Source organism: Amia ocellicauda, chromosome 5 (genome assembly GCF_036373705.1).
Source record: "Amia ocellicauda isolate fAmiCal2 chromosome 5, fAmiCal2.hap1, whole genome shotgun sequence".
Classification (NCBI taxonomy): Eukaryota; Metazoa; Chordata; class Actinopteri; order Amiiformes; family Amiidae; genus Amia; species Amia ocellicauda.
Window position 1 is genome coordinate 16,993,034 of NC_089854.1, and position 18,709 is coordinate 17,011,742.

The following is an 18,709-nucleotide window of genomic DNA, read 5'->3' on the forward strand; positions in this document are numbered from 1 at the left end:
AAATAACTCATTTTCAAATACAAATATGGGGTGTTTTATTAAGGTACAGCATGCTTACAGAACACAATCAAAAACAATCTACAGGCCATGACCGAGCATGAGAGATACAGTACCACAACACACACAGACACACTTACAGCAGCCTAAGATGCCAAAACACCCCAGAGAGGTGAGCGGAAGAAAGGCCCTTGTGTACTGTTCACTATCCCTGTGACAAATAAAACACACTCAAGAAGGCTTCGGTATTAACTTAAAAGAATCTGGATTTCCAGCATTTTTGATAGAACGAAAAACAAAACAAAAAACACCACAGCAGAAAGCCCACACTCTGGTAGAGTTAAAAATGGTTTGTCTCACCAGCAGTTCTGCCCTTAGTGACCACAGAGAAGGATGTGGAAGATGTGGTGTCAGGAGATCCCGTAGAGAAAAAAACAGGCCCCTGACCCGGGACTTTACATAATCCTAGCTTCCTCACGATCAATTTCAAAAAGCTTACTGGCAGGATGTGCAGGGAACGCACTTTGGCTTGGGTTGACTGATGGAGACAGTCTAGAATCTAGACTCTAGATGACTACCATTACTGCACAACTGGTCAAAGATGACCCCCCCAAAAAAAAAAAAAAAAACTCCATAGCTGACCCCTTCTCCCCCCTCTCCCTCCCAAATCCTGACCTTTTCCTGATCCCACATCAGGTGGCACAGTGTGAATTTGAGCTGGCACGTTAATGCTATGGGACCCAGGCTACACTGAGTCACTCACATCCCCCCTCGCATCATCACACCTGTTACACATTGAATCTGTCTGCATGAATCAATGCAGACACAGACTCTCCCTCACACACATTTCCCAAGCTGCCATGTATCCGCCATTGCTCCCTCCCTCCCCTGACTTAGGCACCTGGGAGGGGACGGGGCCTGCCTGCCTGCCTGCCTGTCGGACTCTCTAGGCCCTGGTGCGGAGGCCCTGCTGGTAGCGGAGGTAGATGGAGTGGAACATCTCCTGGCAAGGGATGACGGCGCCCAGCTTGGAGCAGATAAGGAAGGAGCCGGCCATCTTGCGGTGCAGGGAGTAGGACTCCTCGGGCGGGGGAGTGAGGCGGTCCCGAAGCATCACGGGGATCAGGTTCTGGATGCGGCGTGTGGTGCTCTGGGCCCCGAAGTTGAAGGGCTCCCGGGAGGCAAAGGCTTCTCCCAGGATCATCACTGCGTCCACATGGGCCTCCTCGTAGGCCTGGGCAAGGAGGGGGCAGAGAGGGAAGGGGAGAGAGAGAAAGAGAGAGAGAGGACAAATGAAGAAAAAAGAGTAAGCAAGAGAGTAGGGGAGAGAGAGAGAGAGAGAGAGAGAGAGAGAGAGAGAGAGAGAGAGAGAGGGTTAATACAGTTAAGGCACAGAATGTACTCAGTTCTCTACATGTTAACATCTGCTTGATGCCTTTATCTAAAGTGGCAAACCGAGTTCACTGTTCCTGGTCCTGGAGAGCCACAATCCAGTTAAGTCATTCAAAATTTGATTTCTAAAGACTGGGAACACATGTTAGCTATTGACCAATTACCAAGTACAGTCCCTCGTTCTATGCAAGGAGCTCTGGCTCTCAAGGGCAGAAGGGTTATTCAGGTATTTTGTCCCAATCTGCAAAATATATAATTAACTGGAAAAGCTGCTTAACTGATCTCAATTAAATGGTTCCAAGTAATTATAAATTGACACTACAGGAGTGACCAAATAAAATCTGTGAGCAGGGGCTCTCCAGGACCAGGGCCAGAAACCCATTATACAAACAAAACACTGTTGTAACAGCTGCACAGCGCAGTGCGAAGCAAAGTGGTCTAACAAAATGCAGGTGGCATTTTAAACCCGTGACACCATGCTGTACAAATACAGCACGAGATACCGGAACACAGCATGGACAGCCACAGCGTTTAAGGAGGCGGGATTACAGATTACAAAACCGGCTGTAAGAACGAGTGAGCAAGCAGCAGAGCCAACAGATGGTGTTTGGGATCCGATCTCAGTGAGCAGAAACTTTTAGCTTTTACCAATACACTTGATTTAGTTTATGTCACAACTACTTTCTAATCTTTCACAGGATGGTGGTATAAATGCAGCCAGAGTAAAATAAATGCACAGAAGGCACACACCTTGCTCTCAAAGCCGGTGAGAAACTTGAGGTCCTTGGATTTTTGGAGGATGGTCTCCCGGTCTCCAACAGAGGCCGCGTGCACCACCTGAAAGACACAGAGGGGGCCCAACAGGGATGAGCCCAAGTTCCCACCAGTCAAATGACAGTTTGTCTCTTTGGGGACTTGACCCTGCCCACCCAGTCACACTCCTGATCCTGAATGCAACAGCAGGCAAACACCACAAAACAACAGTCAACAATGCATATATTTCATACCTACATGTCAAAGTAACTATCATTGCTCCTGCAGTGCAGTTTCTCATCTGGATAATGAAATGTTACGTGATTGTAATGGTAGATCAATGCGGACCAAAATATCACAGTACGTACTGGCAATCACTTCAGAAAAATTGCACCCAGTCGATAGCACATGACCTCAGGTACAATTGATTGCTGGCAGAGGAATTATTGCCCTATTGGCACGATACTGTATATAGCCTTGGCATTCAGTGATATGACAAGTCCACCTACCTCAATGTAGTTGTCTGTGAATTTCTGGCTGTACTCACGGCATGCTCCAAAATCTAAGAGGGTGACCTAGAAATAAAAGCTCGGGTCAGGTGGGATCAGAGAGCACAGGGGAGTCCACTTAAAGACACAGTGTACTAATAAGATCTCGTTGTGTATTCAGCGTTGTGTTGAGCAACATGTGTAAAAAAAAAAAAAAAAAAAAGATAGCGTCACCTTGGAGTAACTGAGAAAGGAATATCAAACACTGACAACTCTCCATAGTTTATCACTTAGCAGTGGTGGGAATTGCAGTGCATCAAACACTGACAATAAATCAATCCAATTTCTACCTGGGGCCAACTGAGTAAAGCACACTAAACTGACACAAATGAGGCGCAGCAAAAAGTACAGTGATAAAGATTATTTATTAGCAGTTAAACATGTTGAAAAGCATCACTAGTTCAGTTGAAGGCTGAGTGGTTACCAACTTAACCCTCAATTGGACTATGGATATTCTTTATTTGAACCTGGATGGAGCAGAAGGCGAGGACGGAAATACACAAACTAGTCAACAAGCCATCGGATTCTGTACCGGGTGCACTGGGGCTCTTTTGAAGCCCGGCGAGACGCACCTTGTTCTGCTCGGCATCGTAGAAGAAGTTGGACCAGTTGGGGTCGGTCTGCATGAAGCGGAACTCAAAGAGCTCGCGTAGACACAGCTGCAGGATATTGAAACAGATCTGAAAAAAGAGCAGATCCCAAGCCAGTCAGAAGCAAGGTGGACAGAAAGACACTGAACATCTCAGTATCTGGTTAAAAAAAAAAAAAAAAAACTTTGATAAGCTTTTCTGTAATAGCCAACTGATTTCCAATTGTTCAATATAATTCCAGCAGGTGAGACTGTGGAATACATATTGGGATGGAAGCTGTCAGGATGTGGAAAATCGAGTCCTCACAGGCCGGGCTCCTGTAGGTTTTATAGGTCCCTTTCAATGAGCAACTGGAATCAATCAATGAATTCCTATTTGCTATAGGTAGGCACAGAGCACTTTACAGACTGAAGCGATTCATATATGGTGTAGAAATAAATAAATAAACCATTAGGCACCAAGGAGAGAAAAACAAACTCCTATCAGATGACGGACTGTAGGAGAAAGCAAATCTCTGGCCTAGGCCTAATGGTTGCCTCCCTCAACAGGTGCAGTAAGATCTTATCGTAATAATCACTACAATTATTAGTCATTAAGACCTAGGGTGCAATGAAAACCCGTTTGGCTTATGAAGACTGGAATCTCCTGGTTTAGAGTAAGTGGCCCAGAGACAGTACTACAGACCCACCTTTTCTGCATGACTCCTGGACATGGTATAAATCCTAAGCCCTGTAATTGTCATGTGAGGGAATTGGAGGAGCAAGACAGACTGAGGGTTATGGCTATAACTGTAGGGTCCACTGTATGGGGCTGCTCAATGCAATCCCCTTGTGTAGCCTATTTTTCCCATGTATCCCTAAGTGCACATTCATCATGGCCAGCACTGGATCTGATAACACACACCAGAGCATGTGCAACAGCAATGAAGCAGCGAAGAAAAGAGACACTGTCACACAGGCAGTGCCCTGACAACACTAATTGAAATCCACTGAGATCAATCCCCCCCTTCCCCTCTGTCTTGTTTGTCAAGTGCAAATTCATAGCACTCTTGTGGATAATTGCACAGCTTACATTGTAAAGACAATGGGCACATAGGAATCCATAGATAATCCTCCTCCCCCTCTCTTTAAAGCAGGTGACAGAACATAGCACAGTAATGTTTCTACTCAGGTCAGGAGGTCAGGAGCCACCAGCGCGTGACCAGATCAATGACAGCGTAAGCCCTAGATTTAAACCAGGCCAGACCTTATGTGATCTGTGAGCCAGAGCAGAGGGAATGCAATCAGCGTAGATCAGGGAACAGCAAGTCAAATTCATGCCCCAGACACTCTTATTTACTGGGATTTGTAGGACACTGGTAGGGGAAGTAAGCTTCTTTACATATAAAAATAAAAAATAAAAAAGTGGTTCAGCTAAGGTTTTTTCTTTTTTTTTTTTAATCTTATTTTAAACTAAATGCTCCTAAAAAATGATTACTAAATTTGATTAATCTGAAAAGGGCTTGTAAGATAAAGCCACTGCAGATTCAAAAAGTGTTTCTTTCAGGAACAGAACTGAGAGGGGAGAACTGCAGATGAAAAAAGCAGTGGTGAGAGGGATGGGGGTATTTTTTTGATATAGTGTCCGATTGCAATAGTCCCTTATTTTTGGGAAGATTTGCACAACCACAGCTACTGTTTCAATACCTCTGACTCATGCTTGCGAAGAGTGAGATAACTGGGCCTGACAAGATAGATTTTGACCATGCCATGAGTCGCTAGGCAAACCCAGGGCAGCAGTGTTAAAATGATATATTTCACTCAGAGCTGGTCAGGCCAGTCCCTGTCAGGGAGGTGGTGTTGTACCTGGTTGCGAGTGTCCTGGTCCAGATCCACACAGCAGTCCAGAGGCTCTCCAGACACCAACTCCATGCACAGCACCCTGCCTGTCGTCAGCTCGTCCATCACCACTGGCACCCGGAAGTATGAATCTCCCTCCAGGAGCCTCCTAAGACGGGGCAGCAAGACACCCATCAACAGACAGTACAGCAGTAGCACCGCAGCACTGATCAAGACAGCCTGCAGCATCATGACCATCAAACTATAGAAGCAACCCTAACCCTTGGCCCCAATAGTCAACACCAAACACTTTATGCGGCAACCTTCAAATGTCTGGTTATTCATAATTATTATTCTAATGCTAAATTATATTATACATCCAAATACCTGAAGCGTCTGGCACACTCAGCCTCTCTTCTGTAATCACACTCCCACTCCAGCTCCCTCTGAAGTACCTCAAGGCTGCTGTCTGCAAACAAGCCTGAGACACAGAAGAAAAAATAAATAAAAAAAAGAGAAATTAATTCTGAACTCAACAATACCTTTATTTCATGTAGCGCCCTTGCTATCCCAAAGTGCTTTACATAAGTGAAAAAGGTGACGTATACCCAGAGCTAATCGCATTATCACACAGTTATGAATGTGGATGTTTTTAGACATGATTGGAAGATGGACAGAGCTGGGTAAAGAATTTCAGAGGCTGCTGGGAGATGGGCAAAGATCACACTTAACACGAACACAAACAAATACACACAGACACAAACACACAACCCAACAGTGAGCACGCCCCTGGTGAGAACTGCAGCAGTAAGGCCAAGGCTGTGAAACACACTGTGAACAAGTATCTCTGTCAGTTCTCTCAGGCTGTAAGGGTGGGGGAACACAATCCTGGTGCTGCAGGGGTCAGGTTTTCCTTCCACCTGAGCTTTTAATGACCTTTAACAGTAATTACAGTGAGGGGAAAAAAGTATTTGATCCCCTGCTGATTTTGTACGTTTGCCCAGTGACAAAGAAATGATCAGTCTATAATTTTAATGGTAGGTGTATTTTAACAGTGAGAGACAGAATAACAAATAAATCCAGAAAAACGCATTTCAAAAAAGCTATACATTGATTTGCATGTACAGGTATATACATGCAAATCATGCAAATCTTGCATTTTATACAGGTAACGAGCTGAGATTAGGAGCACTCTCTTAAAGGGAGTGCTCCTAATCTCAGCTCGTTACCTGTATAAAAGACACTTGGGAGCCAGAAATCTTGCTGATTGATAGGGGATCAAATACTTATTTCCCTCATTAACATGCAAATCAATGTATAACTTTTTTGAAATGTGTTTCTCTGGATTTTTTTGTTGTTATTCTGTCTCTCACTGTTAAAATACACCTACCATTAAAATTATAGACTGATCATTTCTTTGTCAGTGGGCAAACGTACAAAATCAGCAGGGCATCAAATACTTTTTTCCCCTCACTGTATTGTCACAGAACCAATTTAATCATGTTGTGAGGGGGGTCAATGATTTTAAGAGAGCTGGAAAACCCGCTGGGCTCTTCCAGATCCAGGTTTGGGGGCCTCTCCTTTAGAGTATGGGTGTCACCCTTCTTGTTGCATTCCCTTAAGCAGAGGGGGCAGACTTCAGTTCTGTCTAATGGTTTTTGTCCTAACCCAGCCCTCAGCTCCGTAACTGGTCTAATAAAATGATTACCTGGATGCATTTACCACTACTCTGCAGACTTTTGTGGGGACAAAATCATGAGTAACTCAACATATTGTAAGTAAATCAGCTATAATGATAAATGGCAAAAATCTGAAATAAGCCTAGTTCCATTAATTGAGTTACAGAGAGCTCCTGTTGGAACAAAAACCATCAGGCACCGGGGGTGCGTCACCTTGAGGGAGAACCACACTCATCTTCAGCACAGACATCAGGTTGTCCACGTCACTGCGGATGCTCTGCGCTATGCCAGGGTACTGCACAGGAAAATCAAGATATGCAAATTGTTAATGGTCAATTAGTTTAACAGATGCATGTAACTTAAGCTGAGCTATCAAACAGGTCAGGCCATGTCAGGAAAAAGGAAGCATCGCTAGCTAAGGCTGAGAGGCTGCATTTGCTTTAACCTACCTGTGGACTGCATCTGGTGTTAAATACAGAAGGTCTTTTTAAAGGGCAGACGTATCTCCAATGCACAAATCACTGGGGAAATCAACAACTAACATACTTCCTAAAATGGCCTAAACCTCAGGATGGCAGTCAAGCCTACCAATGAAACAGATGCGTAAGATAATTAATCTGCAATGGTCCCTTAAAAAGAGAAATTGGGCTGCAGTGGATTGATTGATAGGTGGAGGCCATGGACCAAAAGGAAGGTTAATCATCAAGCCTGGGACGAACCTGGATTTTCAGGGCCACCTCTCTGCCTTCCTTTAGCACCCCATAGTGCACCTGTCCGATGGAGGCAGCGGCAAAGGGCTTGTCCTCAAAGGATTCCAGCTTATCCCTCCAGTCTGACCCGAGCTCCTCTGCTAGCACTTTCTGCACAGACGGACACAGACAGAATGCAGAATCAGCAAAACCCGATGAACAGTCTATCAAGCTACCCAGTGAGTTGAAGCAGACTCCCTATGGGTTCCTTTAAGAAATATCTGGCTGAAAATCAATAACCTACTAGAAAGCAAACTGAACACGATAGGCCAAAAGACTCTAATTTATGAGCTACTGCTGATGGGGAGAGCTGGGGGCAAAACCAGGATGACAAAACCCTCTGAAGTAGAGCGGACAAACAATGCTTCTCCTCAACAGGCTGAAGGGAGAGACTTTCTCAGCTGCGATCTGTGATTTCGGCACAGTGAGCCCTGGTACAGAAATGCTCCGCTACTTACGGTCATTTGCCAGGTCGGCATGAAGTCCGCGCTCTGCCGGACCCTCTCAAAGATCTTCTGTAACTGGGGGTTGATGAAAGCGTTGTCTGAAAACACACACAAAACATCACTGCAGTGACGCCAGTGAACATCCCATCGCAAGCCGCGTGACAAATCTAAGGTTTTACACTCTGGGACTGCAGACTACAGCATTTCTTGCAGGAAGGCAAACAGACATCATGCTTTTTAATCGCATATGTCTGTCTGGATTATTATTATCAGGTTATTTAGCATATGACTTTCTCTAAGGCTACATTCCTGGTTTTAACACTAACATATAGTGAGCGTACGCATCCTTACTTCGGACAACCAGGACTAACAAACATTAGATCTGGACTACAGAACCATAATGCTCAAAAGCGCGCAGGACTACCAGCGATTACGTTTTTTCACTCAGCAGCTTCTAGTCCAAACAGAATGCATACATTGTTGTTGTCATTGGTGTGGGCGACATATACACTGTTCTGATCTGATTGGCAGTTTACTAGCGGTCTGTTCTAAGGAGAACACCAAGCTGTGATCGGTTGTTCCTCAAGGTTTTGATTTTAGGTGGCGTGTGATTTTTCTAATATCTAAAATTACATTTAAAAATATTATATCAAGTAAAGGTAAGGCACATATATATGGAACGAATTGTTGTTTTTACATTGTTATATTGTCATTTCAATCAAGTCCTGTGTGTGTAACTTAATTTTAAATCACCAAGTTAATTTTATGATTAAACTTTCAAAACTATATTTATATTTATTTCAATCAGTCAGCAATTAAAATGGTTGGAAATACTTCAGCAAACTGCAGACCCTTGTGGTCACAGAAGTGAGGCCCACCTTGAATACTGAGCATCTGGCCGATCTTCAGTGCAGCTCCCCGGACTTTGCACAACGTGTGTACGATCCTCTCTGCGTTGGCTTCGGAAAGCAAGGGGGTGTCCAGCAATGCCCCCTGGCCTGAAGAGAGCAGATTGGTCAAAATGAAGAGTCCTGACCACCTACACTTTTTCTCAGAAGGAGAGCAAAAGTTGCTATATTCACATATACTGCCCTCGTGTTTCCAGGATGGCACTGATATTTCAATATACTGGGTCCTCCATCTTATATCTATTAAGATGACATAGCAAGCCAACCCACAGATTATTGGGGATTCTTAGAGAACATCTCTCTACTTCATTAATAATGTACTCAGGACTCAAATGAATTAAAACAAATAACTTTTGACCTCACCCCCCCTCCATTCCTCTCCCCCTCGTGGCCTACCTGTGGCTTGTTTCCCTCCAAAAGATTGCTTGGCAGCTTCCACTATCGCACCCAGCCCCAGGCCGACAGCCAGCCCTGCAGGGAAATGGGACCTGTACTTATTAATAACAATAGCATCCCCAATTTATTCTTTTTGTTTGCCTTTTCTACTCTTTCCAATATCAAATCAGCTCAAATGACCAGTACAATTATTATACCAAGACAATGCTCCTACATAATCCTTCTAATTTGGAATTATGTGCAAATATTTATCAGTCAGTCCACCCACCCAAAGATTTCAGTCCTAGTGAGGGACATGCAATGATTCTACTAATCACTATGGAAAATGTTGAATAATTTCCTTAGTGTACAAAAGTTGCTCCTTTGAAGTGGAGCTTTTGTAGGGAAAACAACATGGCGCTCTTACCCCCAAAGTTAGCCAGCCGACTAATTCTGGACACCGGAACCTTATTTTCTTTGGCATGATCGCTCAGCTAGGACAAAGAACAAGGTTGTGTCAGGGATAGAAATGGCTTATCATCATAAATAAATAATAAACATATTCCGTACTATGTTCCAAATTACAGAAAAATGTGTTCTATAAGTATTATATGAATCTAAAAACTAATGTAATATAGAATTGAATAGATTCCTTAGCAATAAAAGGAAAAACAATAGTTATTTTATATCAGCACAATATTTTAGTATATCTCGGGGCTTTTGAGTCTTCGGAAAGCAATGTAAAGTAGAAGAGATTTGAAATTAAATATTTAGGTGCTGGCTGGCTAGGCTGATGCCCCAAGGATCAGTCTAAAGAAAGCTTACTCACGCCCCACCCTTCAGTCCGTGGAATGCTCACCTTCTGTCGGACAAGTCTGTAGGTGGGCCCTTTGTTTGCGGTCTGTCTGGCCTCCCTGGCTTTCTTGATGTCTTCTGCTGTCAGTCTGCCCAACACTGAGTCCTGGTGGTAGTGCCTGGCAGTCTGCCCCAGTCCTGTACCACCCAGCCCTCCTCTGCCACCCTGTACCCCCGGACCCGCAGCCTGCTGGGACAGACCCTGGGATGGCTGCTGGGCCTGGGCGGCTCCCTGGCTCTCTATGTCACTGGACTCAGGGGCAAGCTCAGAGCCCACTGTCCACTTAGCCAGTTCCTCTTCATTGTCCATCTCTTCCCAGGCCGAGCTTTCTGGGAACTCATGATTTCCTCTCTGGGACAGGGGAGCAGGAAGAGGAACTGTTAGCACATTGACACAAAAAGACATGGCAGCAGTGGAGAATAATCATTTTTTTCAATAAATACAATTTATTGTTAGAAGTCATGAGGTCAATTCAATTGATGACAAAAAAACAATTTTAGTGTGACCAGTGTTAAGATGTTAAACGCAAGAGAGACAGAAAAGTCATGAGTCCAGTTTAGAGTAGAGATGGTGGCTCACAGACATCAGGCCATCAGGCGGTTGTGACGCGTGTTCGTACCCCCCTGTGTGCCAGCAGGCTGGTCAGGCAGACCTCCAGACCCTCCTGTGCCCTTTTCAAACCGCCACCCAGGCTGGAGTTACAGGCCACCATACGGAGCAGCTCCCCCTGGGTCTCGGCAAAGGCCACGCCTACTCTGCCCGCACCGCGCAGCACCTGGAGCACCTCCACCCACATGGCTGGTTCCTGCCACACAAACGAGAGCAAGCACAATAAGCAAGACTTTGTTAGAACACCGTAAACTTCAAAAAGAATTTAAATGTAAGTGTTTAACATGTAATTCGACACCAAAGGATTTATTCTTTCACACAAGACAACAATTTATGTAAATAAACGTTTTTGCCATCTGAATAAATAATAATAATGATGATTGCTGTATCACATTTCAAATACTGCCAAGAACATCACAACCCATGCCAAGTTTCTTTCTCTTGCTTAGAGATCACGAATGAAATGGGGCATCTTAAAAGCGCTTTATAGATGGATCTCGCAAGAACTCTTGTGGAACAGAAAGGAGAGGAGAGGACAGACATGGTAATTAAACTGTTATAGCAGCATTTGGTGAAATACACTGCTCTGCCTCTTTCACTTTACAGACCTGTTTGGGGCCTGTGGCTAACAAATACTTTTAAGGCATGGCAATTTTAACGTTTGTTGTGGTTAGGACATTAGTTTCGCTCTACCTCCTGCCTTTGACCTACTCTTACACAACCCAATCTACGCCATTGCAAACCAAAAGCCAATCTGGCGAGGTTCATTCAGACTGACACAATGGGGATGTGTTGACTAGAAACAGGCGTGAAAGCCACACGTATGTTGGATTCCCCTCAAAAGCAGCTCTGCTACAGGGGAGGGTTGCATTGCAGCAGTTGACGGGCATGTTTATATCACATCCTACTGTATCTACGTGTGTTATTCCCACAAAGTCAAAACGTGTCGGTCTCTACTGCAGGATTTCATCACAAACACCGTATACATTACATATTGAACTCAAAGGGGTATCAGTATTTTCATTAACAGTGACATGAATGGCATCTGGAGAAGTTCGTGCTATTGTAAATCCACAAAACGGATGCTTTGAACGTTATGTACAGCACAACTCAAGTACCTTCAAACCTCCTTCTCTCCGGGATCAGGGCTGATGACCTCTTTGATTTAGAGAGGAATGGCGAGCTCCGATGGGCTTAATCGCCTTTTATTGCCTTTGCTGACTTCTGTACCCATGATCTAAAATCATGTGTCAATGGACGCCACTGTGAAACTGTACTAACCCGGCTGAAACAATGCAATGTGTTGATTATACTCTGTACTATCTGGTTCGTCTAATCTTTCACCGTGCATTATTCACTCCATTACTTTATGATCGATAGCTTACCTAAATCCCGTGACCTGCAGTTCAGCTACAGAAAAAGACCCGTATACTACAATCTGTCTTTAATACCAGTGCATTGACTCATGTTGTTGTTGTTGTTGTTTTAAATGCACTACAAGTAACGAAATAGTAAAAACACCCCTTTCCGTCCTTCACTGGCGATGAGGCCGCCGCTGCTATTTTGTAATACAATGATCCCGGAAAAGGCTGGTTCAATCCATTTCCGCCCTTATTTGATGAACAAGGGCCACAACCAATAGCATTCGTGTATACGGAGTGGTGGGCGGGGCGAGGTGACGTTACTATATTTCTCTTCTCTCCCGAGCGAAGAGTCGCGCATGTGCGACAATGTTCAGCCTGTTGAGGTTAATATTATTCATGTATTATCGTCCTCATTATGGTTTACCCGGTCGTTATTTGAGTAGCTCACATACTTTTCATATTTCTATTAGTGTGGTGTATGCATACAGTTCATGAGCCTGGTTTAATTTTCTATAATACACGTTCATCAACAAAGACTCAAGGGGGCTGGACGAGGTGCGCATGCGTATTAGGAGTGCAGCGAGTTGACTGAGTTTGGAGGTGTTTTCATGCAGTATTTTTAATGCGAAGTGATGGTGTTAACTGGTCAGTTTATTGTGGGTTTGAAGGTAAAGTAAGTTCCTGGTGGACGTTTCATGGTTAGCAATGGTGTAGTGCAGGTTAATTGCAATGCGGAAAGCTGATTTATTTAATTTGTTCTTGTTTCCTATCATTATGCTGTCTATATTGTTGTGCACTGTCCAGTACTATACATCGTACTTTATAAAACATTGATATTCACGGCTTGCTAGCTGCATCAGTGACGTGAAAATCCGCTCGTTTCAAGCTTTGCTAAACGCAGGATGAAAGGATACTCCGGATCCCTGTTTAAAATGCTTATTGGCCATATTGAGTATCATTCAGGTTAGTTTTCCCTACTGGGTAGATAGAGGCTTATTGGAAATTGTAAGATTATTATTATTCCAAATACTGGATATTATGTTTCATTCATGGGGTGATACAATGAAATGCAGAGCTCTACAGGCTGGACAGGGAACAGCCACTCCCTCAGTTTCCCACTATGGCTTTGAAGTTGTTATGGCTGTGCAGACGCTCTTCTTATACATAGGCAAAACGCCATACACCCATCCGGCCAGCTGAGGGCGCTGTTATGTCTCCGGCTCCGGGTGATTAAGGCCTGAGGAGACTTTATAATTCCTCTATTCCATCTGGCCCCTTGAACTGCACAGCTCAGAGCTCCTGGTCCAACACTCCTCCGGTGGTGCAGCTGGTTTGGACACTCTTCATCTGTCCCAATCTCGGCTCTGACTCTGTTATAGTAACATTTTATTATAACAATGAAACACTGTGGAATGAAAATTGGCATTTCATTGTATCTGATGGTGTTGTTAACACACCAATGGATGGAACATAATATCCAGTATTTGGAATAATAATAATAATAATCTTACAAATTCCAGTAAGCTTCTATCTAACCAGTAGGGAAAACTAACCAAATAATGTAGTGGCAACATTGCAATAAACTGATCACACCAATATGACACTGTGCCAAATTCAAAGAACATTAACGACATGATGTGGCCAGGATAATACATTTCTGAAACATTGACCTTATTTGCCGTCTTATCTCTCAGTACCAAAATACAACCAAACTACTATGTTACCAGAGCAACATTCCCAAATATCTCAAACCTGCTGCCTGGCAGGTTGACTTGAAGTTATGCTGAATTTGGGTGGTATTGGAAATTGGGAAATAAATGTCCTACTTGTAAATTGCACTCAAACGGCTCATCAAGTCGTAATTACAACTCTGTATTCTGGATGATACATGAGTTTACACTACATGGCCAAAAGTATGTGGACATCCGCTGAACATCTCATTCCAAAATCACGGGCATTAATATGGAGTTGGTCCCCCTTTTTATGCTATAACAGCCTCCATTCTTCTGGGAAGGCTTTCCACTAGATCTTGGAGCATTACTGCAGGGATTTGCTTCCATTCAGCCACAAGAGCATTAGTGAGGTCGGGCACTGGTGTTGGGTGATCATGTCTTGCAGTCGGTGTTCCAGTTCATCACAAAGGTGTTGGACGGGGTTGAGGTCAGGACTCTGTGCAGGCCAGTCAAGTTCTTCCACACTGATCGCGACAAACCATTTCTGTATGGACCTCGCTTTGTGCACGGGGGCATTGTCATGCTGAAACAGGAAAGGGCCTCCGAACTGTTGCCACAAAGTTGGAAGCGCAAAATCGTCTAGAATGTAATTGTATGCTGTAGCATTAAGATTTCCCTTCAGTGGAACTAAGGGGCCTAACCCGAACCATGAAAAGCAGCCCCAGATCTTTATTCCTCCTCCACCAAACTTTACAGTCGGCACTATGCCTTTGGGCAGCCAGCTTCTTATTCAACAATTCTATTTCCTTCTCCACTTTCCTCTTCTTTAAGGAACTGTAATTTAAATAGGCCTAACTTGTCATTACATTTAAATATGCTGTAAGCAAGATCAAACACAGCACATGTTCCAACAGCCTAGAAATAATATAGATGGTTAAATTATGAATATATATTTCCATACAGTATACTGGTGGCCAGCACAGAGCTCTACGTAATATCTGCATATGTGTGGGATAAATTATATTAAACATCATCACGTTTTAGGGTCATTGACATTGATGCAATTAAAAAACATTATACTATGTGCTACTGTTTGCCAGGCTTCTTCTCTACAACTTCACACTAAGTTTAGCAGCATGAAAAGAGTTAGCTGGGTAGTGACTAAAGGACTAAGCAACTGACAACACAGCTCAGTGCAGCACAGTAGTATAAACAGGCATCATGACATTAAAATATTAATGTTCAATTAGTAACGTTAGCGCTGCTCAATACAATAAACATTTATAAAATACATGTGTCCTAACCTTAAATTGATGTGCATTAGGATTCTTTAAAGACGATTTAGTCTTCTGTTAATTTTTATCTAACTAAAATGTATCATATAGTATATTTAATTAATTTATCTCTCGAATATAATTTATCATAACTGATTAACCAATTAAACATTAATCTAATTTATCTAACCAAGCGAATATAACTACATGGAAATACTGAATATTACTATAAAACAATTATAATGTATATGATAATCTAAAATATAAGGCATTATAAAATAATCTATATACTATCTACTATATACTAAATACTAACTACTGTATGTCTTGCACCCTATGCCTGCCAGGATCGGCTCTGGCTTCCCCGCGACCCTCACCAGGATAAGCAGTTTCGAAGTTGGATGGGTGGACTAACTACTGTAATGTCTGGATGAACACAATTAACATCAAAAGTGTATATCAATAAAAAATCTACATGGAAACTGAAAACAAAAAAAAACAAAATCATATTTCAGTTCTCAGTGAGGGAACCCACACAAAGCCCTGGTAAGGCCCACACAGGCCCACATAGAACCAGCTGGGGCCAATACACAATCCAGTCAAGCCCAGCTGAGCCCAGACTAACCAGCTACTATCCACTTGGGGCCCATTTGGGTGTGCTGGCTGCATACTTAATATAATTGTTTTATATAGCAGGTCCGATACAATTAATACGATATTTTGCTTTCACATTTAATATAGTTTAAATACCTTTGAATATTAAAGTTATATTGATATTTTTTATATTGTGTTCACTTTGATATATGCAGCCATTGTAATATGTTATTTGAACAAGTTCCAGACTGAACATTCTATGGGAAATGGGTTCTTGTGGGATCGGGATATTTTTTGTCAGAATAACTTAATATCTCAGAATTGCGTGGTATATAGCTCCCCCTAGTGGTTAATAATACAAACATTATTAATTACATTTTCCAAGCAGCTCGTTTACCTTTACCATGCACTTCATACCGGCTTGAGAATAGAATTGCTTACCTCTATATTCCTAAATTAATTTACTTGCTTCTAGAAAATCGACCCAGAACACAACATTAAAACAGTTAATAACTTTGTTCATGGTGGTATTAGCATCAGATTGTTTAATTTGTTTAATTTGAAATATATAGTGTCAAGTATAAGCAGACTAGGCAGTTGCTAGGGCCCTGAGAAGTCCTGGGGGCTAATATGAGGGATCAACCTGTTGTGTTGTTGAAGTATCAGATTTATTGTAAATAATATATTTTATAAAGTACAGTTTGCAAAGAAGTGCCTCCTATCTACAGTCCTGTGGAATTTCAGGAAGGGACAGATGCTGTGAACTAGCCCAGATGTCCTGCATAGTGTTGCTCTGACCACGGCGGTACTTCGTGCTCAGGGCTCTGCTGGCACGAAAGCCTGTTGATTCTGCCCAGACTGGAGGGCTATAATTAGAAGGGAAAGCGGAAAAGTGTGGGAAGGCGGAAACCCTGAAGCTAAGGAGCACAGGGCAGGGCTGATAAGACTTTTTCAGAGGGTAGACAGAGAAGGAGAACACCATTCTGGGGCAGGTAGGTTGACAAACTCAGTACCTGGACAGGTGATTGGTGATGGAGAAGATTGGCAGAGGAAAACTGTGACGGGGGGATATAAGAGAGTTGGTTAAGGGAGTTTCCAATAGGGTACACTTGACTTGTTTATATTCATCCAGTTTGCCAGCGGCTCTGTTGTAGAATGGACCATTGGAATGTCTTCCCCATGTAATGTAAGGTTTGGGAGCTGAGCCAGGGCACCTGCTCGGTGTGTATGAACGGGAGCTACAGAAGGGACTGTGGCATTCGCTGCACGGCCCCGGGAGAAGAGGTGGAAGGACCGAGAACAAGCACTGGCTTCACAGGACGAGGGGCTGTGACAGACTCTGCCGGAAGAAGCCCAAAGAAGAGATTATAAAGAGACTCAGACAGGGTGGTCACACAGTACGGAGGCCCAGCAATGTGCAACAGGTGTGCAAATCTGTGAAAATGTTCAAAATGGGCTGAGATGACAGCATTCAGACCAAGAGAGTACACCCACCCACGGGACTGATTCTACCATGCACTGGCTGAGAGAGAGTGTAACACCGGGATCTTCTTGACTATGTTGGTTTCTGACTTTTCATTTTTTTAATCCCTGCCATAAACCTAATCTTAGAGCACTTACTTACATTGACAAAACCGCCCTTGTTTTTGTGTTTCTATTACTGGCAGTGCAGAGACATGACTGAATGCTTCTCTCAAAGCTTTTGTCTGATAAAAGGCGTACAGATCAGATATCACTTATTTAATCATACAAAAGAAATTCAGCCTGGTGGCATATATTTCAAAAGTAGGCTTATTTTATTACAGAATGAAATTCACCTGGACTGTACCTACATTATACCTTCCTCTCCAAAATGTTACCTTCACAATTTATGTTTTACAGTTTATTGTTAAATGGTGACTACTTAATCAAAGGTGTCAGCCAAATGAACAACAATAATAATATTATCAGTAATAAAAATAAAAATGCATTTACTCCAAATTATTTATACAGGTGTAAAGCTGTACATGGATGTATTTATTAATTTTGATACACATTTTCTACATTATTTGCAGTCAGCAAAAAGTTGGTCAGTACCACTCAGGACTCTGCAGGGGCATATAGATTGGAAAGGAATCTGTTTTTGCTTGAAGAAAAAATAAAACACTGGGAAGCAATATTACATATTTGCATCAGAAAAAGGGGATGTAAATACAATGCATTCATCAAGTTCATCACTTTCGTCAGGGTGCAATTTGCAGAGTGGAACCATCTGTGTTCGTATCTGTGTAGTTTCATTTATCACAGAACTGACTCCAACCTCGCAGACAGGAAAGCAGACGTAAATTAAATGAAATAACAGACAACGGAACAAAAAAAGGTCTTCATCAGCAAGTCTGTGACCTCTTTTTGCACAACACTACCCTTCCATGCATTTTCACCCAGACATTTCCAATTCCCCTTTTCAGACCACATTTTTTTTTCTTTTTTTGACATTGACATTTGGCTCTACTGGAATTTTATGTTAAAAAAGGATTACAAACAGAACTGGACTAGAAAAACTGGAACTGATATACCCAACCCTAATATACTCAAATATTCCTAAAATCTTGCATTATGCAGATTGAGAAGACTAATTTTCTTGAATCTCAAGATGACACAAATCTCAATAGGTAACCTAGGCTTTATATTTTGAAATGTTTGGCTTTTTTCCATCGTTGCTTCAGTGAATGAGAAATGTATTCTCAATGGTTGGTTAAAACCTACCAGATAAGCAAAATAAGATTTCACCATTAGTTACAAATTACGCAGTTCTGGCTGAACAAGCAGAATTGCACACAAACTGACTTCCTGCTCTAAAACCAACCGAGACAATTTCCACATGCACTCAGTGGAACCCACAGCGAAATCCGGCTTGCAAAAATTGGAGGCTTGTCTGACTGAAGTGAATTTAGGCAAAATATAAGAAACATCTCAACTTGAATCTGGATTCAAACGAAAAACAGAAGAGGAGAGTGAAATACTGCTCTGGGAACTAGCTCTAATTTTTATTTTGCTTTTCCTATACACTTGCTATAAAAGCTGGGGATCCCTACACAAATAGCTG

At 42.7% G+C, this 18,709-nt stretch overlaps 1 protein-coding gene across 1 annotated transcript; it reads right to left on the bottom strand.

The window, feature by feature from the left end:
• Positions 1 to 10: 10 nt before the first annotated feature.
• On the bottom strand, positions 11 to 12,302 carry coq8b (coenzyme Q8B). The gene is made up of 15 exons (XM_066704026.1): positions 12,105 to 12,302; positions 10,730 to 10,915; positions 10,114 to 10,461; positions 9,682 to 9,748; positions 9,276 to 9,350; positions 8,850 to 8,969; positions 7,984 to 8,069; positions 7,496 to 7,636; positions 6,990 to 7,071; positions 5,485 to 5,578; positions 5,125 to 5,266; positions 3,263 to 3,370; positions 2,652 to 2,717; positions 2,140 to 2,226; positions 11 to 1,231 (listed from the first exon to the last, which is right to left on the bottom strand). Exons 2-15 carry the CDS (start codon positions 10,904 to 10,906, stop codon positions 944 to 946), a joined length of 1,881 nt encoding a protein of 626 aa, XP_066560123.1. The 5' UTR covers positions 10,907 to 10,915; positions 12,105 to 12,302; the 3' UTR covers positions 11 to 943.
• Positions 12,303 to 18,709: the final 6,407 nt, after the last annotated feature.

Bases quoted from the DNA above. Each gene is read 5' to 3' on its own strand.
- coq8b (XM_066704026.1), bottom strand. From the start codon at position 10,906: ATGTGGGTGGAGGTGCTCCAGGTGCTGCGCGGTGCGGGCAGAGTAGGC. The intron at 8,070-8,849 runs GTGGGCCTCACT...GTGTGTTTTCAG, and splicing joins CCAGATGCTCAGTATTCAAG to ACAACGCTTTCATCAACCCC. The intron at 7,637-7,983 runs GTAAGTAGCGGA...CCGTCTGTGCAG, and splicing joins TGCCGACCTGGCAAATGACC to AAAGTGCTAGCAGAGGAGCT.